The 16,558-nt window shown below is 36.3% G+C and overlaps 2 protein-coding genes across 4 annotated transcripts in view; one reads left to right on the forward strand and one right to left on the reverse strand.

The window, feature by feature from the left end:
• Window positions 1-606: 606 nt before the first annotated feature.
• The window catches only part of LOC129250021 (ephrin type-B receptor 1-like), a 95,528-nt gene continuing 79,576 nt past the window's right edge, over window positions 607-16,558 (reverse strand). For 2 of the 3 annotated variants that reach the window (XM_054889672.1, XM_054889671.1), the window contains exon 9: window positions 607-783. In XM_054889672.1, coding sequence (XP_054745647.1) covers window positions 677-783 — 107 coding nt within the window. In that variant the 3' untranslated portion in view covers window positions 607-676. The remainder of the gene's footprint in view (window positions 784-16,558) is intronic. The other variant, XM_054889670.1, reaches the window with a different exon arrangement.
• On the forward strand, window positions 12,840-13,647 carry LOC129250023 (uncharacterized). The gene is made up of 2 exons (XM_054889674.1): window positions 12,840-13,147; window positions 13,208-13,647. The coding sequence occupies exons 1-2, from the start codon at window positions 13,134-13,136 to the stop codon at window positions 13,587-13,589; spliced, it is 396 nt and encodes a 131-aa protein (XP_054745649.1). The 5' UTR covers window positions 12,840-13,133; the 3' UTR covers window positions 13,590-13,647.

Raw genomic sequence — 16,558 nt, forward strand, 5'->3', positions numbered from 1 at the left:
ACCTGCAAGTTACATTCGGGAAGTTTGCCATCCGTTTCTGGACCGTCTCAAGACCGTAGTCAAGGCAAAAGGTGGTCATGTCGAACAAAAGTAAATTGTTTCTTTATTTTGTATTATTTTCACATAATTTTACATTGAATTGAATAAAAGTAAGTGTCCAAACCTAATTTATGGCCTTTTTAATTGGTTACACTTCGAGTGCCGGACCCTGTAGTATAACAGTTTTTCGTTATAGAGTTTAAATATAAAACAACAATGAAATGTTAACCACATGAAAGTTATTTAAAAGAACTCCTGATCTGATACCAACGTAGGAAATAATAAGAAAACGTGAAAAATATTAACACATTTGCATGGGACTGTTTTTCCTTAAACTTTCATAGAAATCGGGGTATTCTAATATAGCAATGTAAAGATATATTAACATATATGTAAAAAAACTGCGATAATTATTTTTGTAACTATTATATTTTATAGAAATTTTTAGAAGTTGTACATAAGAAGTATTAGTATATTATATTATTTTTTTTTAGTATGATAGTCGGTGAAACAGCTTGCTTTGTGTAACCGTACTTCACAGAATTTGCATACATATCGTGTTTCGCTCCTTACCCCATGTATTTTACATAGTACGAGTATACATATTCTTGTAGGTTATTTTTTATTCTTTGTGGCTTTATTTCTCCACCAGACAATCTACCAGGTGGTGTTGAAGTTGAACCAGTAGCTCGAGATGTTGTGGGCTGCATTTCAGTTTTTCAGTTAACCAGGCCCTCGCAGCAACTGCTAATAAATATTTTTTATACAAAATTTTTTTATTTATATTTATCGCTTTGTATATTACAAAGCTGTTAAATAGTGCAATATGCATTATATATAGTGCTGCCTTTTTGGTCCATTTGGTTGTTTTTCGTATGATAGAATAATAGGAAAGGTATTGATCTGCACGATCAACACCTTTCATGAATTTGTTGTATTCTATGATGCATAGTGGTTTCACAATATTCCCTTTGGTTTTTCTATTATGCTTTCCGGTCAGTACTACTTCAGCAGAATGAATTGTACTTATCATTTTTATGTCTCTTTTATCTTTAAACATCAACAACAGACAGTCACCTTTTCGGCGAAACACTATGTCACCTGTTTTCATTTTTTTATGTCAGTTTTTATATCTATCGGTAATCCTCTGTTTTCTCTTATAGTACCGCAAACTCTATTTTTATGTTTTAATAATAACTCTGAATTTTCGACACTATTATAATAATTATCCTTGTATAAGTAATAATTATCCAGATTACATGGTCTCGTGCCCGTACGAGCAAAATATTATTTAGGTCGAGGGAATGGTGAGACAGACCCTTTGAAAACGTAATCGCCAACAGCTTTGTTTATTTAGGATCGGAATAAAAAAAAACCCCGATATGAGATATTCGAAGTAAACAGTTAACATGTGTCGACTTAAAAGAAAGACAAAGGAGACCGGAATGTAAATATCCTTGGAGAAACTATTTTTGTTCAGTCTAAGAAAGCACACTTCTCACAAAACGAGAATTCTCGTTTTCCGACGACAATGTTTTTCTTTTGTAAACGAGAATTCTCGTTTCCCGATGCGAATGAGTTAAAATATCGGATAAAATCTTTTTAAACACTCCGCAAGCTTGTCTTTGCAAGCGCGTAGTTCTAGTTGTATTCGTCGCATCGGTTCACGCTAGAGCTTTTTGGAAAGCTCTTTTCACGTGCTAACACGTGTTTGATTAATTGTTGTTTGCTTTTAGTCGTTCGTGAGTTATAGCGTCGCAAACATGGAGCAAAATAAAGAGAAAATACGGCATATTTTACAGTACTACTACAATAAAGGCAAAAATGCATCTCATGCTGCCAATAAAATTTGTGCAGTTTATGGACCCGATACAGTTTCCATTTCCACCGCACAACGATGGTTTCAACGTTTTCGTTCTGGTGCAGAGGTGATCGAAGATGCGCCACGGTTCGGAAGGCCTGTCGTCAAAAATTGCGATAAAATCGCTGAATTGACCGTTATAAACCATTTGAAGAAGCTTGGATTCAAAAAGAAGGATGCATGCGAATCGCTTCTGAAACGCAACAAAATCGACCCGTTTTTGAAGCGGATGGTGACTGGTGATGAAAAGTGGGTCACTTACGACAACGTGAAGCGCAAACGGTCGTGGTCGAAAAGCGGTGAAGCTGCCCAGATGGTGGCCAAGCCTGGATTGACGGCCAGGAAGGTTCTTCTGTGTGTTTGGTGGAATTGGCAGGGAATCATCCACTATGAGCTACTCCCCTATGGCCAAACGCTCAATTCGAACCTGTACTGCCAACAACTGGACCGCTTGAATGCAGCACTCAGGCAGAAGAGGTCATCTTTGATCAACAGAGGCCGAATTGTCTTCCATCAGGACAACGCCAGGCCACACACATCTTTGGTGACGCGCCAGAAGATCCGGGAGCTCGGATGGGAGGTTCTTTTGCATCCACCGTATAGTCCAGATCTCGTACCAAGTGATTACCACCTATTTCTGTCCATGGCGAACGAGCTTGGTAGTCGGAAGTTGTCCACAAGAGAGTCCTATGAAAATTGTCTCTCCGAGTTTTTTGACAATAGGGAAGCGAGCTTCTATAAGAGGGGCATTATGAAGGTGGCATCTCGTTGGGAACTCGTCATCGAACAAAACGGCGCATATTTCACTTAAATCGTATTATTATAACCAATTTTATGAACAATTGAAAATTCAATAAAAATACCGCAATACTTTTTTGACAACCCACAAACAAAGTGAAAAGAAACTGTTCTATAACTGGTTTAGGTAGAATTATTCTTATTTTTAAGAAATTTTGGGAAGATACTTCCTTTTTCCTTTACATATTTCTGCTTTTATGGTTGTTAACGGTTACATTGATAGATTGTTCATTTCTGTTGGAACAAATTAGTTTCCATATCCCGCAAATAAATCTACGTTCCTCTTTCCGAAAAGCTTCAACTGCTCATGCTATAAATCAGTTTTCTGTATCTATCTTGAATTCTATCTTACCTGATTTTGCTCATTGAAAAAATATGTTTAGAAATCCTGTGTATTCTTACCTTTAATTTACTTCTTTATAATATTTACATACATAGTAAAGAGTGATCAATGTAGAGGTATCGGATTTTAAATTAAAAGAAAACAACGAAAATTTAAAACGATTGGGCAAAATTTATTATTTTTGTGTAAAACCACTTATGACATAAATTATTTAACGATAATCCCTTTTAAGTGCTGGCCGCAACTGCGACATAATTCGGCCATCCGTAAACACCGATTTTGAATGACTTGCTGTAGGACTTCGGTCGGTATCTCGTTAATAACTTTAGTAATGTTGGCTTCCAATGCCTCAATCAGCTGGTTTACCCCCAAAGCATTTAGACTTTACGTAGCTCCACACATAAAAGTCCAAATGTGTGATATCTCACGATCTTGGTGGCCAGTCCACTGGTCCAAGACGATAGATAAATTGTTCACCGAAACGACGACGCAGTAAATCTATTGCTTCAATGCCAGCCTAGTCTTTGGCGAGTTATAAGCCGATGATTCCTCCAGCCCATAAGGCGCCCTAAACCATTTGTTTTCAATGGATGTAGGTTGTTTTTTTAATGTCTTCGAGTTGCTCTTCAGCCTCAATATGGCAATATTGCTTATCGACGTAGCCATTAACCCAAAAATGGAGTTCATCGCTAAACACCATAAGTTGACCTGCGTGCGCGATGATCCACAGAGAGCGTGGATTTTCATAATACAATTGTACGATTTGTCAATGTTGTTGAGCGTAAGTCTTTCCATGATGAAATGTTAATGAATATTAAAAAACAAATATGTATTTAGTTTGACAGTAGTCCCGCGAGGTCTGTACAAAAAAACAAAAAGCCCTATTGGAAAAAGTACCTCCAATGATCACCCTTTATTAATATCATAATTTAATATTTCACTTTTTGTTAATAGTGCTTAAGAATTTGTTTCATAGACTGGATAAATAAACTACCAATTAACAATATTGATAAATTTACCGAAATCAAAAACAATTAATCAATGGTTAATGGTTAATTAATATTCGCCCAACACTTTATGTATACTACATATACATACATATATTGGGTATGGGAAAAAGTTTCCGCCCTTGTAAAAGAGGGGAGTCGCTCCTGATATTTTTGTGTTCGCTCTAGTAATATACTGGTGATTTCAAGGTGTATATGTGAGGTCTCGATCGCAGTAGTTGACATTCGTTTGAAGCGTAAAGATCCTTTTTCATCTGACGTCAAAAATGTCTACATTCAACATTTGAGGGAAGTCATTCTACATTACCAACTTCACACTGCTTGTATCTGTAAAACAGCTCATGACATCAACGTCAAAATTGTTCTAATGACAGTTCAATATATTGTTTATTGTAAATAAAAGCATATGCGTCTCAGTTTGGTTGAATTTTTTTTTCTGTAATGGAATTCAAACGTAATAGTGTGATTGCGCTATATTTGGCTGGAAAATCACAACCAGCCATTGTTCGTGAGCTCAGTCACCTCAAAGTGAATAAAATGTTTGTGTATCGCCCAATAAAGCGTTACAATGATACTGGTAGCATTGCAAAACGCTATGGCGGTAGACCAAAACAAACCACAACAACGCCAGAAATGGTTCGGAAAGTGAAGGCTCGAATTGAACGAAATCCACGTCGAAGTGGAAAAAAATGGCCAAAGAACTGAAAATCTCGCAAGACAGCATTCAACGCATATTGAGAAATGAGCTCAAGGTCAAGGCTTACAAGTTCCAAAAACCACACGATCTTTCACCCCAGCAAAAATATGTTCGGTGCGAAAGAGCAAAGGAGTTATTGCGCTTCCACGAACGTGGCGAATTTCCTAATATGGTGTTTTCTGATGAAAAAATGTTCCAATTGAACAGTTCATAAACACTCAAAACGATCGTGTTTACTTGACCGAAACCTCATACGAGAATTTGAGCCTACGTATAGCCACTCGAAGCAATTTCCCATCGCAAGTAATGGTTTGGGCAGCAGTGACCGCTGACGGACACTCTCCAATCGTTTTTATCAAGCCTGGTGTCAAAGTGAGTGCGACTTATTATCGGGAAAATGTTTTAGAAGCTGCTGTAGAGCCGTGGACATGCAAACATTTCGATTGTAGACCATGGACGTTCCAACAGGACTCGGCACCGTCTCATAAAGCTCGTGTGAACTAAAAATGGTTAAAAAATCATGTTCCACACTTCATTTCGTCTACACAATGGCTTTCGAATTCGCCAGACGCAAATCCGTCTTCATATCGTTCACCCTGTACTTCCTTTTAAAGGAAAGTGCAGCTGAAACGTGTCGTGTATTGATCAATATTTACGGTAATCACGCTCCATCAAATACAACTTGCAAAGATGGGTTTCGACGCTTCCAAAGTGGCAATTTCGACGTGAGTGTTAAAGATCAAGAAGAGTACCGAATAAATTCGAAGAAACTCAACTACAACAATTATTGGATGAAGACGCATGACGAACCCTTGATGATATGTCTAAAGAGTTGGATGTTGACAGATCCACCGTAGGTTAATGTTTGCACGCGATGGGAATGGTCGAGAAAGCAGGTAACTGGGTGCCACATCAATTGAAGGAGAGGGATGTCGAGAGACGTTTTTTGACGTGTGATATGCTTTTTAAATGGCAGAAAAGAAAAGGTTTTCTGCATCGCATCGTCAATGGCGATGAAAAATAGATCTGAAAGGTCCGGCACTCGAAGTGTAACCAACTTCAGGCCGCTTGCACAGCTGATGCACGGGCATCGGGCATCAGCTGTCTGTTAGTTATCTAAATGACAGTCCGGAGTATTCTTTACAAGCGCGCAGAGGCATTTTGCCGAGAGTAAACGCGATAATGTAATTGCATTATATTTGGCTGGAAAATCACAACCAGATATTGTTCGTGAGCGTGAGCTAAACTAAATAAAAATTTTGTTTGTCGTGCCATTACTCGCTACAATGATACTGATAGTATCGCGAAACGTCATAAATGTGGTCATCAAAAGACTGCAACGTCATGTGAAATGGTTCAAAAAGTAACGAGCGAAATCCCCGACAAAGTGTCAATTAAATGGCGAAAAACTGAAAATATCTGACCGTATCATCCGCCGCATACCGAAAAATGATCTGAAATTCAAGCCTTATGTAAAAATCTGGCAACTACACACATTTGACAACCCACTTGCTTTCTACCACGTGCATTCCATACTTTATTATACATAACAAGATTAAATGAATAAAATCAAGCTAACACCTTACAAGATCGAAAAGGCACATGATATCACACAACCGCATCGACCACGCTTGGCCGATCATAGTATTTTCTGCGACGAAAATTTTTCAAATTGAGTAATTCGTGAACTCCCAAGACGATTTATAATATTTTGACCGAGCGTTCATATGAGAATTTGAGTTATCGATTGCCCACCAGGAGGCAGCACCCGCCACATGTAATAATTTGGGCCGCTGTAACCGAAGATGGGTGCTCTCCAATCGTTTTCAGCAAGCCTGGCGTCAAGGTAAAGGCGAAATATTATCGGAAAAGTATTCTGGATGCTACTTTGAAGCCATGGGCGGACAAACATTTCGGTGGCAGACCATGGACGTTTTAACAGGACTCGGCACCGTATCAAAAAGCTCGAGTGAACCAAGAAAGGCCAAAAAAAACGTTCCGAATTTCATAACGTCCAGAAAAAGCCTACCAAATTCACCAGACGCGAATCCGATGGATTATTCCCTATGTGCCATTTGGGAGAGCAAGGTCCAAACTCAAGGCCATAGTCAAGGCAAAAGGTGGTCATATCGAGAAAAAGTAAATTGATTCTTAATTTTGTATTATTTTCACAATGTTTTTATTTTAAATTGAATGAAAGTAATTTTCCAAACGAAATGTATGGCCTTTTTAATTGGTTACACCTCGAGTGCCTGACCCTGTATTATGATAAAAAATATATTCATGCTTCAAAGGTTATGTTGTGCATCTGGTAGGATCAGAAATATCTAAATCGGACCAGAAATATTTAGAGAAACTGAATTTGGAAATCTTGCCCCACCCGCCGTATTCCCCAGACATTGCACCTTCGGATTACCATCCGTTCCGATCGATGCAGTCAGCCCTTATTGAAGAGCAGTTCACTTCTTACGAGAGCATTGCAAACTGGCTAAATGAATGAATCAAGTTAAAAGAACTCGAAATTTTCGTCAGAGGAGTCCGTATGCTGTTACGTGTGGTGATAACTACTCAAGCCTAAAACCAATTATGTTAGGTGTGCCGCAGCGCTCTATTTTAGATCCAATTTTATTTTGCATTTTTATTAATGATATGTTGAGTGTCGCCAAAATTCGTCGATTCATCTCTATGCTGATGACACTCTGATCTACCTGTCAAGGCCAATATGTAGGTCTTATTGAAGATTTAATAGCAAGGCTTAATGAAGACCTCACTCGTATTTCTAACTGGTCCAATTCTAACAACTTGAAATTAAATGAGTCAAAGACGAAGGCCAATGCTATTTCTCATTAAAAGTATGACCTTAGCTCTTTGCCGCCAATATTGCTTAATGAAGTAAATATTAACTTTGATGACATATGTAGTAACAAACCTGGGTTTCAGAATAAATACAAGCTTATCATGCGTTGACCACGTAAACCTTGTTGTAAACAAGATATATATTATTCTTATAAAGCTATATTGTACTGCCTACTTACTGCCACGGCAAACTAAATTAAAACTTATTAGATCACTCATTATTCCTCATGTATCATACGCTGAATTAGTATATTGCAGGCTTGATAATAATTCCAAACAAAAATTGCAAATCGCTTTAAATAATGCAGCGCGTTTCGTGTTTGAAAAAAGGAAATATGTATGACCATATACATATCTATTTACTCGAAACAGATCCTTGGTCATAGCCTGGGCTCGTATCTCAAAATACGCGCATTTATGCCCCTGCATAAATTGATATATACACAAAAGCCAATGCACCTGTATAAAAACATTAAACAATGCCAATGCATCGGAACATTAAATCTGATTGTTCCGACTTATATGATACTTACTTGGAATCAGAGGGCATGTTCTTTGTTAGTGCCATAAAACTATGGAATTCTATACCAACTACAATAAAGCTTATAAAACAAGCAAGGTGTTTTAAAACTGCAGTTTCTAACTACTTCTAACCTTGAATTCCCCTTCCCTTCTCCCATTCCCACCATCTTTCTCTTTTTCTCACTTATTATAGGTTTAGTCTATAAGTTTAATAGTTAAAATAGTTTTAAATTTTTATGTATACCATCCTCGTATTCTAGAATTATAGAAGATGTACTACCATAAGACTTTATCTTACTATGTACAAAACAAAACAAATAAATTGAAAATTGAAAATGGGCAGCAGTAACAAAAACTGATGTCCATCGCCAAAGGGAGGAGTCAAATCTGTTCTGCGAAGAAGGGACTTGTTTTGATGTATATATAAATTTATTATTATACCGATTTTCGCCGGACCAATATTTTTCGAGTCTATTCTTTACGTACAGTGCATTCCAGTTCTTAACGTACAACATAAGTATTTTGTATCTATAAATTTTTGTGATTTTTTCAATTTATTTGTATTAATAATAAACGTTAATACTAATTCAGCAATTTAATATTTCGTATGATAACCATTACTTTTGGAAACAGTCTCTAAGTATCTTGGTACAGATTCCACCAACTTACTACGAAATTCGGGAGGTACTTTCCCCCATTTCGCGAATAAAACAACCTGAAGATCACTTTTTGATGAAGTTTTTCCGCACTTTGGCCTTAAGGGGTTAGGAGTAGTCAGAATTTAAAAAAAAAATGGATTTTTTTGCATGTTCTTAAAGTATAGCATCTTAAAAATATTGTGTGAAAATTTGAAGTGAATCTGACAAATACTTTTTAAGTTATTCAACAATTATAAGGTCAAAAAAATCAATTTTTTTTTTTTCGTTTTAAGCGATTCCTAATATAATATATTTCAGAATATTCACACAAAGTTACAGAGCCTAATTCTCAATATTTCTGTAGATACAAAGCCAAAGGTAGGCGAGCGTTAGGTAGTTACGCTGTGACCGGACAGCTATAGTACAAACTTTCATTCATTTTTATGATTTCTTTGAATTGGCGTACATGAATGAAAAAACAACTAATGAACCTTTTGAAATGAATCATAGCTTGCTCCCTTCAGTATTAAATTCTCAGTTTTTCCGCACTTTGGCCTTAAGGGGTTAGGAGTAGTCAGAATTTAAAAAAAAAATGGATTTTTTTGCATGTTCTTAAAGTATAGCATCTTAAAAATATTGTGTGAAAATTTGAAGTGAATCTGACAAATACTTTTTAAGTTATTCAACAATTATAAGGTCAAAAAAATCAATTTTTTTTTTTTCGTTTTAAGCGATTCCTAATATAATATATTTCAGAATATTCACACAAAGTTACAGAGCCTAATTCTCAATATTTCTGTAGATACAAAGCCAAAGGTAGGCGAGCGTTAGGTAGTTACGCTGTGACCGGACAGCTATAGTACAAACTTTCATTCATTTTTATGATTTCTTTGAATTGGCGTACATGAATGAAAAAACAACTAATGAACCTTTTGAAATGAATCATAGCTTGCTCCCTTCAGTATTAAATTCTCTTCTATTTGAACTAACAAAATAGAAAAAAAAAAATTTCAAGATTTTTATACCAAGTTGAAGTGAATTTTTTTTTATAATTTTTTTTCTTTAAAACCTCCAAAAAGTTGATATTTTGGAATTTCTCTCAATTTTCTTAGTTCATCTAGAATAAAAAATCATGATAATTAGAAATCCATTTGAATTTTTTGCTTTAGATAATAATTACGAGCTGTATCTTGTACGCCAGTTGGAAACTCCAGCATTGCAGCGCTCTACTAATTTCTATGTTAAACCTTTTTTTCAACTTATTTTAATCAGTACAAACATTTTTTATACTTTTTAAATGATCATTAAAAGATAGAAAAAACTTTACAGTGCTTAATTAATGTTTTCCTTAAAAAAAAAATCGCAAAGAGATGCAATTTTTAGACCTCATAAACCAGGCTCCCCCCTTAACACAGGCCGCTCGGACGCTCCGGAGCGTACGAGAGCAAGTAGCTAGCAGTAGCTGCTTGCAACCGACTTCTCGGGTTTTATTGCTATGAATGCCCATTTTGATGTATATATAAGTATACCTAAATATATATATTCCCTAAAAAGGGGTTTTTAATAAGAGGTGTTATTTTGATATTCAAAGAAAAATGCTATATTTTAATATAAATAATCGGATGTTTGATTCATTATAAAGAGGAAGGTATGCCGTTAATAGTGGAAAATAACATCAGGCATATGACCACCACGACTACGCTTACAGGACAATATCCTTTTCATGAAATTTTCCATAACCGAATTGCAAAGCGGCTGCCCTACGTCGTCGATAGCCTCACGAATTTCATCTTTGAGGTCTTGAATCGACCCTGGGCTGTTGGCGCAATTCCGGCCATAAAAAATCGTTAATGATCAGTAATCAAATCAAAATAACACCTGTTATTGGAAAACCCTTATTTGAAAATCTTTGCCAAATATTGTTTCGGACAAGTTAATATCTTTTACAACTGTGTGCAGCATAAGGTTGAAAATCAGAAGGCAATAAAAAAGATAGCAAAAGCCCACGATGAAAGATTAAAAAACCACGTTAATACGGAGGCCTCTATTCTTGTTAATCCAGCTAATTGGAGAAGAAGACTGAAACGCAAAAAGCCCAAAGACTTAATATACTAGCCACACCTTAGCCTTAATTGTTGTATATACCTTATTTTCTAAATTCTAAACAAATTGCTCGTTAGTTAGTAACTAGTCGCAATGTAAAATAATAATAAAAAAAAAACAATGGCCCCTATTATGAGTTACATTCGATCTTCGATATTCGCTGGTTGTCGAAGATCGAAAATCGAATGTCAATTTGGTATTATGAGCGGTGCAACCCTATCGAAATTTTCGTTGTTTACCGAATTTAGAGTCGAATGCAATTTTGCTTTCGATTGTGTAGCGTATTGAGGGAAAACTTGTTAAAGTGTAAGTTGTTTGCGATTATTTATGGTTTTATAGTAACCAAATAATAAATATATACTAATTTTGTTAATTTTATGCAGGTCGAAAGTCGTGAGTACCAAACAACAATTAGAAAGAAGAATCCACAATTCGCAAAAGGGATTTGCACCAAAGTTCAAGCAGCAAAAAAATGGGAGAAATTTACGACGGACCTGAATTGCTTGGGACCACCAGTGAGAACGGCAGCAAAATGGATTAAGCTTAATAATGTTTTTTTTTTTGTGATGTTTATAGAAATACATTTCTATTTTCCCTTGGCAGGTATGGGCTAAAATACGTAGAGGAACTGAAATACATATTTTTTTCGAATGACGAATAATTGAATAAAGAAAATTTATAACAAAAATAAAACAGAAACTGTGACGTAAAGGTTTCTATTTAATACTTTTTAGATTTTTCTATAATATTCTCAAAATTTCATTTCTTATGTTTTCTACTTCTCCGTTATTTGACTCCACTTCAATATCTTCAGCATCATCGTACACAGTGGGTTGAGCAAGTCCTAGCATACCTTCATTACCAATACTCAATTGGTACGATCCCTGAGCACAAAATCGCAGAACTGTGTCCAGCTTTAAAATATTTGGAATCAATTTGGCTCGGGTGTGCTGCAACTGGTTTTCTGTACTGGACAGTAGGTTCACAAACACCTCTTTAGATAATCTGAAGTTCTTTAAAAATCTGTAAGGAAATTTATGTAATATTAAGTACGTCAACACATTTTGAAAATTCTAAATTTACTCAGTGAAAGTCATTTCTAGGGGGTTGGATGCGTCCCTCAACTGTTTTCTACTTCTAGCTAGTTCCACTAATCTTTCATCGTCCGATGAATCGTCGAACCACAACTCTGTTGTACTCATTTTCACAAAAAATACTTATTTTAACTTTTAAAAATAATGTTAGCAAAGAATTTCAACACAATCGGTTTTTCTTTTATTTTGATTTGCTGTATCAGCTGAGAAAAAATTATCTATTGTAAATGCGTCGAGCGATCGAAATTCACAATAGTCCTATTCTTCAACGAATGAGCACCATAATACCAAATGAAAATTCGTTCGATCAGCACTTTCGACTACAGTCGAAGATCGAATGTTGCTCATAATAGGGGCCAATATCTTGTTAGAACCAAAACGTCTGAATAAGCCAAAATTTTCCGCATTCTGTTTCCACTTCACATTGCGGCGAAGCACATTGATAGCGTGGCAACCACATTGGATGTTTGCCTTTCATCGGCCTCGAAGAATTGCATCCTCCAGTCGATAGGTCCAAGCGTCTTGCCACCAGACGGCTGTACAAACTGCCAAACAACTGTACGCTGCTTACCTTCGCCAGCGGTGAGGTTAAAGTAGTCATCAACAAAGCAAAACCTTCCAAGGCCATTGGCCCTGACCGATTTAAAATGCTGATGCTGAAAAACCTAGGTCCATTGGGAGTAGGATTCCTCACAAGGGTATTCAACTTTTCCATGGCCACTTTCATAATTCCTTACAAGAGGAAAGCAGTGAAAGTGGTCCCACTACTGAAACCTGGGACCACGATTCAACTGTTGAACGCTAGTCTGTAAAATATTTAGGCCCCTATTATGAGCAACATTCGATCTTCGACTGTAGTCGAAAGTGCTGATCGAACGAATTTTCATTTGGTATTATGGTGCTCATTCGTTGAAGAATAGGACTATTGTGAATTTCGATCGCTCGACGCATTTACAATAGATAATTTTTTCTCAGCTGATACAGCAAATCAAAATAAAAGAAAACCCGATTGTGTTGAAATTCTTTGCTAACATTATTTTTAAAAGTTAAAAAAAGTAATTTATGTGAAAATGAGTACAACGGAGTTGTGGTTCGACGATTCATCGGACGATGAAAGATTAGTGGAACTAGCTAGAAGTAGAAAACAGTTGAGGGACGCCTCCAACCCCCTATAAATGGCTTCCACTGAGTAAGTTCAGAATTTTCAAAATGTGTTGACGTACTTAATATTACAGAAATTTCCTTACAGATTTTTAAAGAAATTTAGATTATCTAAAGAGGCGTTTGTGAACCTACTGTCCACTACAGAAAACCAGTTGCAGCAGTGCACCCGAGCCAAATCGATTCCTAATATTTTAAAGCTAGCCACAGTTCTGCGATTTTGTGCTCAGGGATCGTACCAATTGAGTATTGGTAATGAAGGTATGATAGAACTTGCTCAACCCACTGTGTCTGTTGTGCTATCAGAAATAATAGATGTCCTGGAAAATTATATTTGCCAAAGATGGGTAAAATTTAGTAGCACAGAGGCTGATCTGCAACAAAGAAAAGCACATTTTTATAGCAAATACCCAACGATGATGCTGAAGATATTGAAGTGGAGTCAAATAACGGAGAAGCAGAAAACATAAGAAATGAAATTCTTAGAATATTATAAAAAAATCTAAAAAGTATTAAATAGAAACCTTTATGCCACAGTTTTTGTTATAAATTTTCTTTATTCAGTTATTCGTTATTCGAAAAAAATATGTATTTCAGTTCTACGTATTTCAATTTGCTAGCGGCTTCACTTTCCTCATAGTTTTGGACCAGAAGCTCTGGGCTGGGATTTGACGCGGACAAAACTGTGAACTGGTCACTGGTAGTTGTATCCAGGGCAAATTCCACCCCAGGCGGATTTATGCAGACATCAAATTGCAGCAAACCGATTATGCTTTCTTCAGTATTTGAAAGTCCCTGAAGTTTGTTAGGGCCCCCACCTGTTGCTCGGAGCTCAGCTTTGTTTTGCGACATTTTTTTTTCGCTTTTGACTTCATGTCAGCCCATACCTGCCAAGGGAAAAATGTACTTATATAAACATCACACAAAAAAGAACCATTATTAACCTTAATCCATTTTGCTGCCGTTCTAATTGGTGGTCCCAAGCAATTCAGCTCCGTTGTGAATTGTTCCCATTTTTTTGCTGCATGTACTTTGCTGCAAATCCCTTTTGCAAATTGTGGATTCTCTTCCATTAATGCAACTAGTTTTTCTAGTTGCTGTTTGGTACTCACGACTTTCGACCTGCATAAAATTAACAAAATTAGTATATATGTATTATTTGGTTACTATAAAACCATAAATAATGGCAAACAACTTACATTTTAACAAGTTTACCTACAATACGCAACACAGTCGAAAGCAAAACTGCATTCGACTCTAAATTCGGTATTCAACGAAAATTTCGACAGGGCTGCACCGCTCATAATACCAAATTGACATTCGATTTTCGATCTTCGACAACCAACGAATATCGAAGATCGAATGCAACTCATAATAGGGGCATTAAATAAGAAAATTGATCCATTGTTAACTTTAAAAACAAGTTTGCCAACTTCTTGCGCCGCCATACATCCTCAGACCATCACATCTCCCAGCCATGATTCACAGTTGGAATAAGATTTTCTTTTTCTAGCGCAGTACCGCTCTTACGCCACACTAGTTTTCTTCCGTTAATGCCAAATATGTAATATTTGCTTTCATCCGAAAATAGAGCACGTTCCCAAAATTCTGGAGGCTTGTTAACATATTCATTTGCAAAATGCATGCGATTTTTCTGTTGCTTTCGGATATATACGGTTTTCTACGTGCAATACCCATCCTTTTAAAGTATTTTACGTACAGTATCGTCGTGCACATGCTTGCCAAAGAAATGTGAAATGTTTTTACATATTTGAGAAGCCGTAGTTCGAGGATTATTTTTCACTGATTGCAATGGCTCGTTTTTCACGTACGGTCAGCTTGCTAGTTCGCCCAGAACGTGGCTTTAACACAACACTAATTTCCTTAGTTTTGGGAGCCGTCGCTATTTCTTGTACACAAAAGATAAATCACTTGCAAACTATACTAAAACCGTTATTGGGAAACTTTTTCTACTTCGTTGAAGTGAAGGTTTTTGAAACATTTCTCATAAAAGTTTAAAATGTTGTAGTTCTTTTTAATATGTTGCTTTCATTTCTTTGTGTACTGATATTTTTTCTGGCAAGTGTATATCATTTAACATTACTTTGCCATTTGCTTCCTTTACATTGTTTTTATATTAAAATGTTGCCTATTTCAATTCACCACAGCCTTCGCTAAACCTCTCAGTGCTGAGAGAATGTATAACGGGGGAAAATAAATCACAAGGCGGCAAACAAAAAAGAAAAATAATAATAATTTACCGGTCGCATCTCCTACTAAATTCACTCCTCTCGCTGAACCTGGCAGTAACACAATTTGCTATTGTTTCTCTTAACATCATTTTTGTTGTTCTTGAGTGGTCAATATGCTACTATTGTTGTTATTGAGTAGTCAATGTTGTGTTTGCAAAGTCAATTCCTCACGTTTAGGTTTAGGCTGTTCCTCCTTGATTGCGTCCATATATGTATGTTAGCATTATTATATGTTTAATCTCTATGCTGGCTCCCAAACAGAATAAGAATCAAAGAGAGCTTTTATTATTTTATAATTTGTTTGCCTTGTACACCTACACGTAAATACGTAAATATGTTTACATACAATGACGAACTATTGTCCGAGTAACCCAGTAGGAAGCGTGCACAACATCGCGGAAGGAAAGTAGCATATACTATAGGGTTTTCCAAACAGAGGTATTATTTTGATATTCAAAGAAAAATGCTATATTTTAATATAAATAATCGGATGTTTGATTCATTATAAAGAGGAAGGTATGCCGTTAATAGTGGAAAATAACATCAGGCATATGACCACCACGACTACGCTTACAGGACAATATCCTTTTCATGAAATTTTCCATAACCGAATTGCAAAGCGGCTGCCCTACGTCGTCGATAGCCTCACGAATTTCATCTTTGAGGTCTTGAATCGACCCTGGGCTGTTGGCGCAATTCCGGCCATAAAAAATCGTTAATGATCAGTAATCAAATCAAAATAACACCTGTTATTGGAAAACCCTTATTTGAAAATCTTTGCCAAATATTGTTTCGGACAAGTTAATATCTTTTACAACTGTGTGCAGCATAAGGTTGAAAATCAGAAGGCAATAAAAAAGATAGCAAAAGCCCACGATGAAAGATTAAAAAACCACGTTAATACGGAGGCCTCTATTCTTGTTAATCCAGCTAATTGGAGAAGAAGACTGAAACGCAAAAAGCCCAAAGACTTAATATACTAGCCACACCTTAGCCTTAATTGTTGTATATACCTTATTTTCTAAATTCTAAACAAATTGCTCGTTAGTTAGTAACTAGTCGCAATGTAAAATAATAATAAAAAAAAAACAATGGCCCCTATTATGAGTTACATTCGATCTTCGATATTCGCTGGTTGTCGAAGATCGAAAATCGAATGTCAATTTGGTATTATGAGCGGTGCAACC

The sequence above is a fragment of the Anastrepha obliqua genome, chromosome 6 (assembly GCF_027943255.1).
Source record: "Anastrepha obliqua isolate idAnaObli1 chromosome 6, idAnaObli1_1.0, whole genome shotgun sequence".
Classification (NCBI taxonomy): Eukaryota; Metazoa; Arthropoda; class Insecta; order Diptera; family Tephritidae; genus Anastrepha; species Anastrepha obliqua.